The 19,606-nt window shown below is 41.7% G+C and overlaps 1 protein-coding gene across 1 annotated transcript in view; it reads right to left on the bottom strand.

The window, feature by feature from the left end:
• Nucleotides 1-18,866, bottom strand: part of LOC114062345 (glypican-5-like) — a gene marked incomplete at its 5' end in the record, with an annotated part of 258,850 nt that extends 239,984 nt beyond the window's left edge. The window contains one exon of the mRNA XM_027893649.1: nt 18,168-18,866. Coding sequence (XP_027749450.1) covers nt 18,168-18,866 — 699 coding nt within the window. The remainder of the gene's footprint in view (nt 1-18,167) is intronic.
• Nucleotides 18,867-19,606: the final 740 nt, after the last annotated feature.

The following is a 19,606-nucleotide window of genomic DNA, read 5'->3' as shown; positions in this document are numbered from 1 at the left end:
AGTCCTGCTCCACATGCAGGGTTCAAGGATTAAGAGTTCAGCCTTCCCAGCTGTCAGTCAATCTGCTACTCGCTTGAAAATGAAGCTTGTGCTCAAGTGCTTTATGGGACTGGGGCCAGGATGCTCAGTTTCTTGCAGAACTAAGCCCTGTGTTTTTATATCCATAATTTTAGCTCAATCTTTCTGCCAAATAAACCTCTTCTCCCTGAGTTTTGTTTATTTTTCAGGATTGAGCTCAGCGAGGGGTGAGGGGTTAACCTAGAGTACAGTGGCCTGACTGCCATGTACACTGAAGGCACTTTATATTGAAAAAGCAGCTATAAAGTATGTTCACTTTATTAGTCCCCAACTCTGCAAGGGACAAGCAAAGCAGCCCAGGGATAAGTGAAAGAAGGGCTCTCCCATTCAATCTGTTAAAGAACAGACAATATGTAGATGAAAAAGCAAATGAAAATCTTGCCAAGTACAAGTAACACAGCATTGCTTAGTTCATACTTGCAGTATATTTTTACTCTGTACATTTTAAAAACCCAAAAGTCCAAGATGAAAGAAAAAGGGAAACAAGGGAGTTCTTGGAAAAACACTTCAGAAGCAAATGCTTAACCAAAACCACTTTCAAATCACTCAAAAAGAAAGATTATTTTTCTAATCATAACCAATGTGTTGCTGAAAAATGACCCTAAAATAACCCTACACTTTTATACTTAAACACCATCAGCTTCAAAAAACAAAGCAAGAAAGTTTAGGTGCAGGAGCTTCGTGGGAAAGGCCTCTCTACACGACTGTCCCACCTTCCCCAGCTGGTGGCAATGACTGGGTGGGACAACCTGGCTGGAGACAGGAAACCCACGAGGGCAGGTGTGGAAGAGAGAAACTGGCCCCTATCCCACACCCTGCAAGGCTGCACAGCTTTTTGACACTATGAAATCCCAGCAAATATTAAGAACTTTGTTTCTCTTTTGCTGTTATACCAAGTGTACTCTCTTGGAGCAATTTTCCTCATAACTTAAGAAAGGAGGAGGGAGAGTGTTGCATTATTAAGCAATAACAGAAAAGAATTTATTGTCTCATGGCTTGACTCAGGAAAATTCAGATGCTATGAAGCAAAAGTCGTCATGAGGTCTTATGGCAGAAAACCAGTGAGGCACAAACTTTCTTGTTCTTTCCCTGACCTTTCATAAAACATTTTACAAGCAGACAATGTGCCCAAGGGAAATGGGATCCACCCAGACCTTGCAATGACAAGCTAATATTTAAAGTGCACTAATATTAGTGCATAAAGTAAACCAGACACTACAAAAAAAAAAAAAAAAAAACACAAAAGCAAAATAAAACTCTTTTTTTGTTGTTGTTTTTAGTTGGTTGTATTTTCACTTGGATCACAATTTTTTATCATCCCCTCCTAGGCATCTCATGGGAGGAGTGACAGCGATCTGAAAGGATTTTGGCAGTAGTATTCCCTCACGTCTCACTAGACATTTATCCTCTCAAGGCTACCTTTCTACACAATTCTGTATCTGCTGTCACTTGTTTTCCTACCCTGCCTAGCCTTAATTCTCTCTACTGACATTTGACTATTCATAATGAATGAGTGAAAAAAATGAGAAACCAAGTGGAGAGAGCCTTGTGACTCTGGCAGACAAATACAGCTGCCCCTAGGTCCTTAGGAATTCTACATTATCAGGGTTTCTGATATATTTTGTGCCTGACTGGCAGAGTATTTGGTATTTCCATTATTCACCTGTCTTTTGGAGGGTTTTGGTGTCACCCAGACTTGTCAGGTAAAATCGTGCAGGCAGAACATTCAGCTGCAGTTTTGACATCTGCATGTGGATGTAGATGTTTTCCATGCTGGGGAATCCAAACTGTCCCTGACTAGATCTGTAATAATGTCAAAGTTTGAGTATCCTGAATTTAGAACTGATCTAAAGGGAAATGTATCCACTGTCTCCTGCCAGGAGGGAAGTGTGACCTTGGTCTCCTCCTGAAGCAAAATCCTGGACATGTCATTAGTGTATTACTGAGAGGTTGGGGCTTATGAGACTCAGATGAGGATGTTGTGGAGTACAGATCTTACAAGGGACTGTTTGTGGTTTCTTAAACAGCCGTTCTGCACAGCAATCAGTAGTGGAAAAGCAGGTGGAGGGCTTTTACCTCTTGACAACACGAGCTGGCTCAGTCTCTGGCTCCAGTACACACAAACACAGCAGAGTTATCAAACCCCCAAATGGGGAAGGGGAACAATGATCCAACACATTGTCCTTGCTCATAATGACTTCCAGGGGAACAGAATCTCAGTCTGGATATGGCCAGGTGAGCTCCCCAAGCAAATAAAAGGGAAGTTACAATTGTATCTACGCTGAAAATTCTGTGTAACTTCATTAAACTCTGAACACCAGATGCCAAATGCCAGATATCTGCGACTCAATCTACCAGAAAGTATACACAGGCAACAAAAAAGGTAAGTTATTCAAGAGTTCTAGTATGTATCAGACTAGAAACAGTAAATGATCAGAGATGGGCACGTAGCCAGTCTCTCCTGCTTCAGCAACAGGAAACTGATAAAATAGGTCTGGCATTTTCAGTCCCAGCACAGACCCCACTGCAGACACTCAACTGAAGCATATTTTATATACAAGATAAATCTTGAATTAAAAGCTCTCAAGTTTGTTGCCAGTTTTTTACATACCAAAACCTGTGACAATACAAACCTACCAAGACAACTGTGAGCAGAAAGCAGCCTAGTTTTGTTTCTGCAAAAAGCTGCAAGGGACAAAATTCAGATGAGGACATGTTTATTTCTGAACATCACTGAACATATACAGGTTTGGTATATACATCCAGACATTTAGCCAATCCTGACAGTCTGATTGTGATGCCTGAGTCATTTCTGCCATAGATCAGCAGGGCTGGGAAATCAGCAGATTATTTCCCAGGCAAACCTTGCTATGTGTGTTTTTTCATGCTTCATCCAAGAATTTGAAATTTGGATATAACAGTTCAAGGAGCTGAAGCACATGAAGATGCACTGCAAAGACCAAGCCCACAGCTGGCACAAACTGGCATGGCAGTGCAGGACCTTGGAGGACTTTACTCACTGGGATCTGGGGTCACTTTACTCACAGGGACACAGGGAGCTCTACAGAGCGCTGTCACAAATTTCTGTACTATCAGATTAAATTTTTGAAGATTAACAGAGACTTAGGCTTGGAAATCCTGGGTCACTAAATGTGGTCTCAAAATAGAATTATGGACTGATTATACATTTTCATAGTTATCTATGATGAACAATCCATTCTTTAAAAAATATTTCATATAGTGATAAATGTCAATTAAAATAACCATTATGAAGAATTAAGTTCATAGTAAAATTCAGAGTCTATCAAGGGAGCAGATTCCCGTCCTGATCCTGCAAGAAGCCAACTTCTTAACTACATCAAGGATGAAACCTCAGAACTGAGGGCATATCCTGGGCAAGCTTAGAGAAGTATAGATTATATATACTTAATGGTTAAAGCTTACAGAGTAATACACCACATACCTCACAAAAAAACACAAAGTGCTTTTTTGTAAAACACACAGAACCAACTAAAGCGAGAAGAAGCAAGGCAGAAGCAAGTGGGGTAAGAAAACTGAACAAAAGCCCTGCAGCTCTGCCGCTGTGTGGCTGTGACAGGGTGTGTGCTGTCATTCACATGCTCTGGTCCCTCCCTTAGCTATCAGCAACAGGGAAGTGCACACCTGAGAGGGTTAGACTAACTGCTCTGGGGAATTCACAGCCAGATTAACCCACCCAAGCCTCCTCCAACATAGCCAAAATATGGCTAAAACTCTGAAATAATAGGATTAACCAAAGAGGGCTGTCCAAGGGGAAAAGAGACAATACTGATGTTGATAAAACCCAGTTGATAAAATCGCTCCACCTACACCCCAAACTGACCAAAGAAGAAGGCCAATAACCAGAACACAACCACTGAAAAGAGAGACTTCTCCAGATGAGTCCATATGCCCTGAGAGGCAGCTGATGTGACTGATGTGACACTCATCCCCCACAGAGCTCACAGCAAACCACCCAGTGCAATGTCTTCAGCCTCACTGTGAAAACCCAGCACTGCAGCCGTGCAGCACCAAGGGAAACCAAAGGCTGATCTGCAACCACATCAAGAGAAAAAACAGAGCATTGCTCTGCTTTGATAAATTTGCACAACTTTGTATGACATTATTCAAGTTGCTAAGCCTGGCTGAGACCTGTAAACATGGCCATGCTGCTGCTGCTGCATCTGGCTCGTGATTTAGTACAACCCCTGTTGTATTAAATCTGTTTTCTCAGAATAACCCACATGAAACCAGCTTGCATTGTTCTGTGGCTTGTAAGACCAGCCAGTCCAGGCCATGTGTTAATATCTGTCTACAGTCAGTAAGGAACATCATTTATTCCCTCTTAAACACATTCCAGTTTTTTGAGTCTTTCAATAAGTTATTTTTTTCCCTCATAATTGTTTTCCTAGCTCTTTTCCATATCTTTTGTCTCAATTTCTTAGATACCTTTTCCATTGCTTTGCCTCCATATTTTTCTACAACTCTTTCTACTGGGTTGGCCCATTTTTTTTTACTCTTTTTTATTTCCTCCCACACAAATCGCACTCTCTCCAAGCCACCACTTGTCCCATCTTAACTGTGACTAGTGTCATATTTTTCTCCATTACCTCAAAATCACTGTTTCAGTTCTTTGGACGGGCCCCTTTCCCCTTCTGCCAATGCCCATCAATTCAGAAGTGTAAATGATAAATTCGTGCCAGAAATCAGGGCTTTGCCCAGGCACAATGTGCTATTCCAAAGAGTTTACCTCATTTAACTTCTTCAGTCTGAGATCTTTTTCTCCACATTCCTGCCCACATGAAGCGCTGGTGCCCAGCGCTGGCAGTGGGGGCGATGTCTCCGTGAGGGGAGAAGGGATCATGGGGGGTCTCTGTGAGGGGAGAAGGGATCATGGGGGGTCTCTGTGAGAGGAGAAGGGATCCTGGGGGGGGGTCTCCGTGAGGGGAGGGTGTGAGGAGGGGGTCTGTGGGAGAATGGAGGGTATGAGGAGGGTCTCTGCGAGAGGAGGGGGAAGCTGGGGTGGTGTCTCTGTGAGGGGAGTTGGGGTGTGAGGGGGGGTCTCTCTGAGGGCAGGAGGCCGCCCTGTGCCAAACACAGCTGGTTCCAGCCGGTTCCAGACAGTTCCAGCCATCCCCAAGGCCCGTTCTCTGTGGCTTGATCAGAAACGTCTGTGTTGTCCACTCTGCTGTTGGCAGAGGGGTTCCAAATTCTGGTAGGTAAAAGTGAGAAGCTAAAAATCCATCAAGCTCTGCAAGTCCCTGCTCTAGCACCACATACAGGTGTGGCAGCCAGGGCTCATACTGAGTACAAGAGGATTATTTTTCCTTTTGCCTCCACAGAAGGCAGCAGTGTCACACTTGATTAGGGGGAAAAAGGGTGGAAAAGCATGTAAAACAATATAACGAGCATATTAGGAATGACAGCCAAGGGTAAACTCCATATATCAAGTATAGCAATGAGTCAAAACAAACCATCTTACTAAGCGAAGTTTTTAACAAGAAGTATCAACAAAGAAAGAAAAACAAGGAAAGAAAAACAAGGTCTCTCCCTGAAACGAGCCAATGGACCTTTTACACTAATATGTGCACATCTTTGAATACTTCTACTTTGGCCTCATAGGAGCAAACAGTTATCCTTCTGTAAGGGAACAGAGAGATGGAGAGAAACACCACAATCTTCTTTTACCCCATCCAGACAGACATCTGCTCCTCAATCCTATTCCTGTACATCCAACTTCCTATTGCCTCCTGTGTGTCCAACACACAAGGGCCCTGTGCTCATCTTCCAAACTGCACTCCTGATTCCACTCTGAGCGTACAGAACAAAGCAGAGACTTGAACACTTGATACGTACAGCTTAGAAATTACTTTATTTTCTTCTTTTCCCCCTATCCTCCACTCCTTATTAATATTTCCAGTAGTAAATACCTTCTAGGGAACTCTGCAATAACAAGGCCCATCTCTGGGAAAATGAGGATTCACATGTTGCCATGGCTCACAAGCACATGAGCTATGGGTTTGTAATGAAAGCAACACAGTTTTATTAGAGAGGATTAAAACTGTTTGATTTCCCAGAAAACGACCACAGGGAACAGTGTAGAATGGAGCAGCTTTGCAAAGAGACAGATACTAGAGGCACCAATACACACTTCAGGTAAGGAGGACAGAGGCTCTTACTGTTGTAACAAATAAGCTTTGGAAACTGTCCCAGTGACTGTTCAGATCTAACACACCTGTCAAAATGTCCAGGCCTTGTCCCAACTTGAAAAATCAGGTATTTTATGGCATCTCCAGTTAGTGACATAAGCCAACACTTGAGGTAGCTGAGACATTGCTTGAGATCACAGACAACAAAATTTGTGTCTTTTTCTTTCTATATAAATGCCAAATTTTGATCTAAGCAGAATCCCCTTAAGACAAGGGAGATCCGCTAGTCAGGGCAGATGCCTATTTGCTTTGCTTTGTCCTGTGGCTGAGGGAAGCCTTTGGCTCCTGCACACAATCTGTGCAGCCTTAAAAGGCCCACAGCTCTCTCTGTAGGCTTCAAATCTTCAAAGGAAAGGGCAGGTCTTCTCCTAGAAAAGCAGGCACAGTAAGTTCAATAACTAGGATTTATAGTTCCATTTGTTCTTACAGACTGCACTGACTTCTCTGGTTCATACAGACATAGGAAGACTAGCAAAAAAAAAAAAAGTCAGTGAAGATTTAGCGTAGATGGAATAGAAGAAAATAAATAAGTAAAGCTTCATTACAATTAACAAAAGCCTAGAGAATCACAATAAAATCACCTTGTGCTCCCTGGAGCAGTTTAAATCTCCCCCTGGTCAGCTGGTTAGGCCTCGCAGGGCAGCTGGTCTGAGCTGGGAGCAGTCCTCCCTGTAGTTTAAATCTCCAGGCTACAAATGCTGGTAATGACAATTTTTTCCAGGTAACATTAACCTAAAGGCATAATTACTGGGCAACAGGAGAGGAGAGGGAAGTTGGTACTCAGGTGGACAAAATATGTAATTTTTCCCAGTGTACAAGACAGGTCTGCACAAGATGCAGCCTCTTTTGGGGGGCAGGTGACAAGACAGGACACTGGCTTTCCACTCTAATCTCATTGTCTATCTACTGTCAGCAGGTTGAAGACTTGCACTAAGACAAAAGGAAAAACTTAACATTTCACCCAGGTGCCTGTAAGTCCCTTCAATGAAGCTGTAACAGCTGAGGAGCTCCTCATTCTTCATCTTCCTCTGGTATTCCAAAAAGCTACTCTTACTGTGTCTCTGAGACACAACTATAGTTCATGACTGAATGATGCATGCCAGCTCTCATAAAATATTTGACAAGTAATGGACACATTTTTATGTTCTTTCATATACTGAATCCACTAAGCTACTCAGGCAAAAAAAAAATATTCAAAGGAATTCAGAGGAAAGATAGCATTTAACACACATCTTTAGCTGGAGATTGAAAGACAAGTCCCTGAGCTGTTTGTAAAAGAACCCTGCAGCACTAAGCTGGTGTGGCACTGCAGCACCTAAAAGGTGAACAGGGACATCAAACAAAATACCTACAAATCAAGAGATTAGCACTCAAATGCCTTGTTGATAAAAACAAAACTGGAATTTATTTATAGGAAAAAAGCAAAACAGTGCTGTAAGTTTCTTCATAGTTCAGTTTTTTATATTCAAAGAAAGGTACCATTGTTCAATATGTATTTTGGATGTTATTCTTTCCCCAAAATCTAAACTATGCTAAGTGCAAAATCAGTGAAAAGCTCTTCTAACTATTCTGAAAAAATTAAATCAATCTGAGGACATTTACTGTTTAAATTGGCAAATCCTCGACTGGTAAGCAAATGGTTAAAGAAAAATAAAGGGGGGGAAAAAAGCCTTAAAAGACTCAGGAGAATTAGCTGTTGCTAAAACAATTTTATGGTCCTTTCCACTTCACTGGAGGTAGTTTGTATGGCTGACTGGAATCTATTCAATGCTGTCAAACATCTAACACTCCCATAGCCAGATGCCTTACAATGAATAACAAGCAGCAGAGCTGCCAATATGCTGGAGCTGCATTTTTTACCAGGGACTGGACCTAACCCAGCAACACTCCAACTTCATTGTTTGATGCCTTGTTAATTTATAAGACCAAAAATTAACCACAACAAACACAAGTGCCAAAATTCTAAAGCTCTGCAGCTACAAAATCCATCATATTTAACAAACCACAATACAGAAAGCCAGGTTCATAAAAAAAACCTGCACATCTAATTTCTCTTTTGTAGTTTAAATTGATTTTGTAATAGAAAATAACACTCAGTTTCAGCAGACAACTTCCACAATCTGGGGAGACTTTCAATAAGTGCATAGAATAAAAAAGAAAGAAGTAGAAACAATGAATAAAGAGTACACAACTTGCTGAAACAGTAAGCACATCATCTGTGATCCTGAGTATCATCATTTCCATAAATATGATCCCAATCATTTACTGCTTTGCTCAGTGCTGTGCTTCAAGCAAAATCCTGGACTCCTACCATATTTATGTCCCTCATCTTTCAGCTCTGATAATGGTGAAGCGCTGACACCAGAATCACATTCCAGGAAAGACAGAGAGTGCTCAGTGACAGCCCTGGATTTGGGAAATTACGGCTGCGTTCCCTTGGCAGGTTTATGATTATGGCTTTGACAGGCCTTGTATTCTGTAGCTCACAGCCTGCCATGGGCACATCCTCCTCCTTACACAGCATCGAGCTAAAGTCAAACAGGACACAGAAGTTGCAGCTGAGGATATACTTCAGGGCGAAAATGAGCATCATTCTCACCATATTTTACACAGGTTACGATTTTGGGCTTTACTTTTCATTATTATTTTAATTGCACTTGGTGTTAGAGCTCCCAGGATCTAATCCTCTAGGGACCATAAGGTGCTGAAAGATTCCAGAGCCTCAGTTTGGCAAACAAAATGAAGCAAAGCAGCTGTTTCGAGAAAAGTGGCCTAAATCCTGCTGATTACAGCCCTCTGAGAAAAACTAAACTCAAATCAATAGCAGAAATAATAAGCTCATTCTTACTAAATAAAAATACCTGCTACATGAACTAAACTTTTAGAACTGAGCTGATTATCCACACCCTAAAACAGATGCAGTTTCATTTGAAGGCATGAAGAAAAGCACACGTGCTCATGTGCTTGGGAACACTTGTGTTAGTCTTGACAGCACTGACCATCACGGGGGGGATAGGCTTAACACTCCCGCCCTGGCCAAGGACACCTTCTTCATCAAACATGCCCTTCTGAGCATGATTTTAGAATTAACATCAATGGGGTATCATTGTTTTTAACATTAAACAACAATGAAGTAAGAAAATACACCTTTCAGAAATCTCTCACACCTGAGTTACCTTCCCTAAATGTAGATGGTAGCCATAATGCAAAGGGGTACTTTATTTTTTTTAATTCATTTTTTACAACACTGTTGAGGCCTCTTTCTCTGAAAGCAGGTTACTGTTTCTTGGGTTTATCCTCACTCTCTACATTTGGGTAACTTAGTGGTCCTACACCGTACACTTGGATAGGCCTGGGCAACACAGAAGCACCTTAATCATGTGGAATATCATCTCTTTTGAACCAATCTGCATGCACATCTCCTGAAAACACTTAACAGCACTTCTGGGACCGCACAAACATACACAAATACCTCGCACATTTTCAACGTATGCTTTGGCAGTAAGATGAGGCCAAACAACTACATCTTGATTGCATCTCAAAGATAGAAGCCTTCCGTCTAAAGGCAGCAGCCCCAAGTCACTTGTCATTCCCGAAGCCTTAATCACAGTAATTACCCACAAATGGTTAATCACAATCCAAACGGTCTCGGATCACAAGCAGGTAAAAAGCTCTATCCATCAATTCCACTGATATCCATGTTTAACATAAACCCTTCAGGTTCCATGTTTACACAAAATACAAGATCCAAGGAATGAAAAGCAGAACTTGAACACTGCTCCCCCAGGCAGAAAGAGCTTTTTATCTCACTACAGATTAATGACTTGTTAACAGTGTGGTTAAGCAGCATCAGCAGTCAGCAGGCAAGATGGGACTTGTGAAGGCCTTTGGGTATGAAGAGACATCCAGATAAATCATCGCTTCTGCAAAAGCAAACTAAGGCCACACAATTTATGTAAAATCAACTTCTTAGATACATGTTCAGTCAAACAACATGACAGATGGATAATACCCAGTATATATCTCAGATCAACTCAATTTTAATGATGTGATGTCTTCTATTCCTGCTCCAATTGATAATAATTCAGATTTTTGGAAATATGTACTTCAATTTAACCTACTTCATATTGGCATAAATACTAAATTTCAAGCAGTTCCATCACTGCAGATGAGATGATCCTTAACATCAGGAAATCAGGCTACTCTGAGGTATCAAACACCTGCATGGAGGAGAACTTTCATTAATCAACAAGGGCCAGAAAGCTCCTTGGATCCCCTTGAAGAGCTGTTCAAGACTACATGAGCTCTAATTCTCCAGAGGACTTTTGTAACAGATGGAAATGAGGCAAATACATTAAACAATTTAGATGATTATTTCCAGAAATACTTCTACAGTACTCAAGTGTCAAAATGCTTTTAAGTCAAGCAAATAGCACGTGGTAAGACTTACAAAGCTGACTGCAAGAATTAGATGCTCACACTCCATGAAATTCAGTTGATTCCAGATCCATCGCTCCACTTCTCCTTTTTAAAAATTCACTCCTGACTGACCATGAGAGCAGCATCTTAATGAGCATAAAGCCCAAGAGAAATAAAGCAGAATTTTAATGTAGGCCTATTTTTACATGTTTTACACCACTGAGAAAGACATTCTTTTGCCTTTCACAGAGAAAGAGGTCATTATGTTACAAGGTGTGGCCTCAGTGCAATTCACTCAGATCCTAAAAGGTTTCCTTCTGTCCCTGGAGTCACAAAGGGATTTGAACCTGATGTACATTCGTGTAACTTTGGTTCCCAAGAACAAAATGTCCAAGGACATGCCTTCAACCTGAGTGATTGTGTCACTCAGGATCGCACCTGCTGCTACATCAGACCACCTTCAACAGAGCTGCTCTGAGATCTTATACAGAAATCTCATATGAGCTGAGGTTTCCTCCAGTTTCTGTTTTCAAAGGAGGTTTCCTGCTAAGTGCTTAGAAAAAGCAACATATGATTTAAAGCGGCATTTCCAGTGTAAATATTTCACAAACATAACCTTCCCTGTCCATTTCTACAGTTATTTTCAGCAATCTAACCACAAGGAATTGAATATACTGCTTTAACCACTGCTAAGTACAGTTTTCATACTTATTGACAGCTGGTATAGATCATTTGAATGGGAAAACTTGCAGGACAAAAGCACCTGAGTTCAGCTCTGAGTGTTCTCCAAAGTCTCCAGGAGTGTTTTATGATACCATTCAACGTCATTAATCAAGCAGTTCATTACTGACTGGCAGAAACTCCTTGTTGCTGTGAAGTCACTCAGCACAAAGTTATTTTGTTCACAGTACTGCCATTTCCTCTTCAAATTTGTAGGGTTACTGCACATCAATCTCCTGCTGCTGCAAATTTGGCATTCTTTTCTCTAAGCTTTTATTTTCCTAAAGGTGACCATTTTAACAGATCCTCCGGTTTTTTATTTTTCAGGATTTTTTTTTTTCTTCTCCATTACCAACAATTTAAGACCACCTAAACTATTTTCTGTAAGCCTTCCATCCACTGCTGAATTTTTAATCAGAAAACCTACAGTAAGAATTTCCTATTGTTTTCCCCAAAGGCCCCTCCCCTGGCTTAAGTTCTGGCTCAAGCCCACCACAGTAACACGGGCACTCCAGGGCTCACCAAGTACGTTCTTTCAGAGGCAGATGTCCCCTTCCATCCTTAAACTGAACCTAGCAAGTATTTGTGTAGCTTGCTTTTTCAATCCAAAGGCATTACATGCTGATTTCCAGCAGGGATCATCTGTTCTGGCCAAATGCAACATTAAATAAATCCTTGCAATGTCCAGCTGGCTGAAGGTATCTGCAGGTATGTGCCTGCAAAGAACACTAAAATCTACCTCTAAAAATGAGGTGCTGTTTGAGGACTGTACTAAGAACGGCCAAAAATTAAAAATAATCCTCATTTCTAGTTCTACATCTCTATCCCTGACTTTTTGTTGAACGTTACTGAACAAATCACACGAGCTTCCTTCGTTTGTTTTTCGAGATATGACACCAAAACACAACCATTTAATAAAATTACTGCAAGAATCAAATACCAGACATTCTCTCAGTGCTTCTGTTCCTTTCTTAGATTTCTCATTGCCTCCCAGCTCTCCAGCTCCACCAGCATTCCCCACCTATAGGTTAAGCGGCTCAGGTGCCTACAGGGCCTCCCCTGAACTCATCTGAAAAGGAACCACTTTAGTCAGTGCAAAGCACCTTGCAAGGGTCAGCAAGAGCAATCTCTGAATGAAAACATTAACAATGACATAACAAACAATGAGAGAAATGCATTTAATAGCGGCTTCAGGGAAGAAAATTTAGCAAACAGTGGGGATTGATGGACATTTTCTGACCACCTGCTACTTGCTTTGCAAAAGGAACAAAATTTTCAAAACCACTGATGGGAGGAGTCTGACGGACCAGCCACCAAAACAACCATCTACCTGTAAGTATTTTCTGTTAATTTTTTTTAATTGCTCTAACTTCTAATTTGTTGTTAACTCTACCTAATTTATCTCCCCAAATCCCAATGACACCCCTCATTGCAAAGAATCAGAGCAGAAGTGGTTGGACAGGCAGGGAAAGTCCCACTCCTTTGTCTGTGTTTTCTTTGTCAGCAAGGACAACAGCAGTCGCTGCAACAATCTTTCACCTTCCCAAGCCTGTCTCCCATCTCTTCTGAACCACACAAATTGTAAGGAAACAACACTCAGATGATCTGCCAAAAACAGGCACCAGAAAGCCTCTTTCATTACAACCTTAAACCAGCTCTTTTTAGAATACAAATGGTATCTAGTGGATCTCTTGTCAGTATTATCCATCCTTCTCCTCCATGTCTTCACAAGCAGTAGAAATACTGTCAATGATTTTAATCAGATTTTTTCCTCTCACAACCACTATTTCCTGACACTCCTATAAATCTGAGCATCTTGTATAATAAACACCCCTCCCTTCTTGTGTTTCTCCTGCCTCTATCTGCTCCTCTTCCCAAAGTTTATTCTTCTATCACTTTTTACATCACTCTTATCACATTAACTCATAAGCTTGTCTCCAAGAAATTAACTGCCTCAAGGCAGGTCTTTTTGCTTTCTCCTCATGCTTAATCTCTGATGATATCTTGGTTTTATAATCCCTATTAAGCCTTTTATTAGCTTTTGCTTTTATTGCTCCTATAATCATGAAACACAATATGTTGGACTTTTCTCTTGTATAACAGTTGGCCATTCCAAAAATATCAGGTCTGTGGCTTTTTACATTCTCTTCGTTTAATGCTTTTCCAGCCACTATAACATTAGGAACAAGGTAAGTACTTCATGCTTATGAACTTCTTGCAGCAAGAACAGAGATAAATACACACCTTCCCACATTTTAAATCTCTCTGCTAACACACATCCCTTTGCATTTTCCACCGTGTGGGCAGGAAGGTTCCACAAGAAGCCACACGAGGAGCAGAAGTTGTGGCCATACCTGGGAAGTGTGCTAAAAATAAAGAGTGATTAACTGTTCCAGTTCTGTTCAGCTGATGTGAAACTCAGACCATAAAATGTTGTTGCTTTGAAAATCTTGCCTCTGCTCTGCCCTTGACCAGTGGAATCCCAACACACAGCACCATGAGCTGTACAGAATTTTTCCGTTCTCAAGGGGCATTTGCCAATGGCCTCGCTGCCCTTGGGATTAGGGCATGGAGAACAGCACCCGATCCCAGGGCTGGCAGCTCCCACAGCTGGCTGCTGAAGCACAACCCGAGCACAGCAACTTGTACACGCCATCCCTGTCAGCCCCCTGCACAGCACCGAGCACGCTGGGACAAGGAACAAGTCCCCCCTGCCAGAGAGGACGCAGGGTCAGAGATCACCTGTGTGAGCAAACTCATCTCAGACACTTAATCCAGGAAGTGAAAGAATCATCCTTTTGCTATCAAACCTCAGAACACTCCTCTGATGTATATTCTGTTCCACTGACAGGAGAGGTGAATTTCTGTGTGACCATGAACTGTCAAAGCTAAGGGAAATCTGTACCTGAGCAGGGCACTGACTTGATAGTGCCCACCTGTCCAGCAGGAAACCATCACTGGTGCCTGTTGGATCCAGAGCAGGAAGCAGTGCCACTGGGAGAAAGATAACCAAGCCTCACTAAAGCCCCAAACTGAAAGTACTGGGGTATGTGCCATATATCAGTGGGGGTGCAGACCTATAGTTAGTGAGACTGGTCAGATTCCAACCATTTCTGATCCAACAGACATCTTCCCTACCTGTTTCCCCTATCTATCCCCATGCATGACCCCTGTCCCTCTGGAGACGGGCTGAAACCCAAGTCCCCACTAGCCCTACACAAGCAACTGGAGCACTTCATTGGGACCTGGGAGAGTGGGCACAGACAGCTTTTGTTTCTCTGCCCAGTGATACACCTGCCTGAAGTGCCAGTAGCCACATCCACCGCAGAACTGCCTCTCCTCTTCCTCACATTTTTAATTGAGGGTATTTTACTTTCACTCTGAATAGAAAATAAAACTTAAAAAGAAAAGAATCAGGAAGGATGGATGGAGTTTGCACAGCAATGTGGTAGACTGAGCACATGAAAAACGAGACCACACAAAGGCACAAAAAGAAAAAGCAAAGAGAAAAAAAGTCTCAGTGATAAGGAAGGGTAAACCAACTTGGTGTGTGTAGCTGGCACCACAAGACAGTTGGGGCTCCTACCAATAAGACAGGCAATTAGGGCGAGCAGGCGAAGCAGAACGCAGGGATGATGGTGATTGCTGATGCCGCAGAGCTGGGCTGGCCCACATTAGGCTAAGTAAGCTGGACAGCAGCCAGCATCATTGAACAAATGGCACAGCACATTCCACAGGAATCCGAGGAGAGATTACCAATATCTTAAAGGTGACCTTTCACACATGCTATCCCAGCAAATCAGGCAATTCTCCTGGCTGTAATGGACGGGATCGGCAGGGGCCAGTCTCCCGAAGTTATGCGCTCTTCATACAAATAGGATTTCTATTTTTAAATTTAATATCAATTGACTGCACCTCGTTTGAGCAAAGTACCCTAAGTGCTTTATTGGTTTATTTCACCCCTTCCCCATTTTAAAGAAAACATAATCTAACTTTCCATTATTCATCATCATCCAGGCAGGAAGCAAGACAAAAAAAAGAACCCTAATTTTTAGGCAGAGTGTCTATTAAAAATGTAAAATGTTCCCTAAAAGGGCAGGTACATTAATTAGGCTGCCTCAGGATAAATGAAAATTACTAGGAGTGCTCTGCTTTCCTGGATGAGTTTTCCATAGATTATTTATAATTGAATGAAACCAATTACAGCATTTGTAATGGAAACTGTATGCAAGCTAAACATCTCCACTTTTGCAGAACCTGAAGAGCACACTGCATGAACAGAGAAAGGTCTCCACGCATTTTTGAAGGGAAAAGAGAAGTTATCTTTTCCAGAGGAAAAAAAATAATAATGTAAGTAAAACAAAGAGGAAATACAAATCAAATGGCCCCAGTGTCACTGAGAACCCAAGGCTGGGTTCTGAGAAGCCATCTCCAGCCGGAAATCCTGAAGCTGAGGACTGAACTCTTTTTTGTTTCTTCAGAGAAGGAAATATAGCTTAATTAGGCTCAATTTTCTAACTAATGGTTATCCTCTGTAACTAATCAGGAACATTTTAAATCAGTATCAAGTTAATGCTTGTTCAAATAGTAAAACACACTCTGTTTTCCAAATATAATCTTACCCTGACAACTATAAAAGGGCTGAGGGTTAACACACACTGGCACACAGCTTTTATCTTAAAACAGAAAACATTCTTGCCATCCTACTGAGCAGTCCTTAAAACCACACACAACGTTTGTTTTTTTTTTTGCTCATGGAGATCTCACTAGTGTAAGGTAAAAGATCATTTCAGGGAAAAAAAAAATTAATGGAGTTTCAAACACAACAGCACATTCCAAATGGAAGAAGGAAAATGTTTAATGGTACTGCTAGGGAATGGAGAAAATCCCATATAAGATTATTTGAATCATCATTAATGAGAGTCCTCAGCCTGAAAGATGCTTCAGAGAGAATTCTACTTCCAAGTCACCTGAAAGCAATACACTCATTGAGTTCATCCATCATCATCCAATATTCACCTGGATTATGGATTTTACCCCTCAGTAAGCTAAACAAGCGCATGAGAACTATGAGGCTGACAAATGCAATGCAGAGTTATGCTTTAGCATTTTGTAACAAGCTGCAGATATCACAACAAATGTGTCAGATCACTTTTGCTGTTCGTAGTCTGAAAGCTTAACCTGATTCCTAATTACTCCTGTGTAATCAGCAATGAAGCTGTGAAGTGATGTGAGGTATCCATCTCAAGGCAGATAAAATCAATATGCAGTAATAATGTACTTTGATTTCTAGTTTCTCTCCAGACTCATATAAAAACAACTTATGAGTGAAAATAAGAGCAGATGAATGAACATTGTTCCCTACATGTTCAAAGTCTGACACTGCCCTGACGGATCCATGGTGACACTACATTACGACGATGAGGAGTTGCAATGCCTGCAGGTTCCAGTGCCTGCTGTGAACCATCCAAGAACCTGGAAAAATCTTTTCTTAGAAATGTTTCATGTTTATCCTTGGATGTCAGATAAACTAGCAGACACGAGTGTCATTCAGGAAAAGGAAAGGACAGCTGAGGCAGTATGAATAGAGCAATATCAAGTGAAATTTTATCAGATTACTAGAAGTGGTTGGGTTTTTTTATAATCTATGTATTGAACTGACTGTAAACCTCTGGGCTCAGTCAGGTGTTCCCCAGCAAAGACAGCTGCAGTGTTAGGGATCTTGGAAGGCTGCAAGCACACAATCATTTTTCCCCTGTAAAAATACTTCCCTACTTTAGAACACCCTCTGCCACAGTTCCTTTCTGTAGATCCCCTAGACTGTATTTTCTCTTATGCGAAAATGATGACCAGAGTTCTGCAGAGTAATTCAATTGTTTGATTTGTGCATTTTCTTCTTAGTTTTCTTCTGCAAGAATTCCTTTATTTTCAAGACAGGCAGATCTATCTGCATTTTTAAGATTAGTCTGCTAGATTTTTTTTTTCCATTGACAGTCATGTTGAACTTCATACCAGATGTAGTCAGCTGCATCATTAGTCATTTCAGTAATTTCTGGTCTAATCTTCAACACCTTTAGAGAACACCTGCCAGTCATATGCTGCAATTATTTATGTGACAGTTCTACCATCCTAGTTCTGTCTTATTTAATCTACACTACTAACAAAACTGGATCTGCTTTAAGTGTATTTTTATCCTTCACTTACATAAAGGCTGTCAAATAAGTTTGAATTTTTTCATGCTCTTTTCCCAACTGCTGTAGGATGGGTGTGCTTATTATAGACCTGTACTACCTTCCTGATGTCTCAGTCAACACAAAAGTAAAGGGACTGTAAAACTGTGAAAGTTAATTTCCTTGCTTTTATTTAGAAACTTGTTTTTCTAGACCCTTAAAGCAGTTTCTCAGAATGTCCCCACATGCTACAATGACATACCAGGGAAACACCTAGTTGTTACCATATATAACAGATGCCAAATTTTGGTTTAGAAAATTGTGCAGACAAGGCAGAGCTCTCTGCTCTACAGTGTTGCTTCTCAAGAGACAAATTCCCCCCCAACCCTACTGAACCCCATGATAATTGTCTGTAACATTCTCATGTACTGTTAAACAAAGATCTAGCTGAAGACTAAAAACTGATGCAAAGACAACACCAACTCTCTAAATGTTTATCCACCAACTAAGGAAAGTGATAAATGGGAGCAGAGAACAATCAGAGAGCACTTACTGTGGCAGAGAGCTGAGGCCCATTGAGCTGTGCGTGCAGGATGGCTTCGTTGATGGAGTTCCACATTCCCGACAGTGCAATTTCCAGGTCGTGGGAGGCAGCCATTTCATTAGTCAGATATTCCAGCGTGGAGATGTACTCCCTCCACTGTGCATCCAGCTCTGACACGCTGGCCAGGCAGCCCCTCATCACATTCAGGCAGTAGCCGACGCAGGGTCTGATGAGCGTCAGGCCCTGGCAGTGCGGGCAGTACTGCATCTTCACCAGGGCTCTGCTGCACTCCTTCGTCAGAGCAGCGTGTTCAGTAGTATTTATCACTTCAATGCCCAGGCTCAGGGCCTGGCTGAGCATCCTACTGGCCCAAAGAGACTTTGACAGCTCTGTAACCATGTTTTTAGAATAGTGTCCAAAAGGATTTATGTCTTGCCTTGTGAGCCGCAGACACTCTGTATAGTCCTCTGACAGATCTGTAATTCCTGGGTTTATTAGCCGACTATACACCAGAGGAAAGAGACTGTCAAAGAACCGCAATACTGCACTTTCCACTGTAGTCTCTGCGCCCAGAATGTAGAGAGAGATGTCTGTAAAAAGCTCCTTAACAGGCTCTGCTGCTTCTTTTGCCATGGGTCTGTAAGCTGTCTCAAACAGGGAACTTGTGCGATTTTCAGCAAAGCGAAGCAAAGACTCAAAGGCCTCTAAAACAGGGGCAGGGGAGAGAAAGAATTAGAGGTTAACAGAGGCACCGTCTCAGTCACAGGACTAACACTGTCCTGAACAGGAACATCAACACTCACATGAAATCTGCAATATGATTACAGTAACACAGTTTTCACCAGGAATGTGATTAGAAAGACACCAAAATAATACCTGTGCATAATAAAGGCAACACACAACACACAACTATTTTCTTTAAAAAGGATGACTCTGTTCCCTCAGGCTAGACCCTGACCCAAACTTGGTAGTCAAGGAAGGGCTCACACAGGCTGTGTAAGGTGGTTTTTGGAACTGACACTGCATTTGGGCATTCAACTGGGTCCATTTCCAAAACATCCCTCTGGCTCAATGAGAGATTGCAACATAAATGAATACAAAAAGAAGCTGAAGATTTTGTTTCACAGTTCTGTGAGTAGGTGGCTTGAGAGGCAATTCTTGCAAAGTACACCTCTAGGATGAAGGAAAAATGCTGTGTGAATAAATTCTCTCCCTGTTAACATTGGCAAGGTCTGGAGACCAGCCAGTGGTTAGGCAGGACTTCACATCAAGTCTGCTGTGACCCTAAACCGAAAAAGAAATAATGAAGTCCAGGAAAATCTTCTCTCCTTTAACCACACCATTTTCAAAAGTGAAGAAAAAATAATGCTTAAGAAGTGCCACGGTTAACACATTTCAAAATGCAGATGGCAAACATTATGCACTCAAACCACTGACTCGGGTGCTAG

The sequence above is a fragment of the Empidonax traillii genome, unplaced genomic scaffold (genome assembly GCF_003031625.1).
Source record: "Empidonax traillii isolate 1590-97213 ecotype Southwest subspecies unplaced genomic scaffold, ASM303162v1 scaffold400:size839614, whole genome shotgun sequence".
NCBI classification, from domain to species: domain Eukaryota; kingdom Metazoa; phylum Chordata; class Aves; order Passeriformes; family Tyrannidae; genus Empidonax; species Empidonax traillii.
This window is presented reverse-complemented; position numbering and strand designations above follow the sequence as displayed.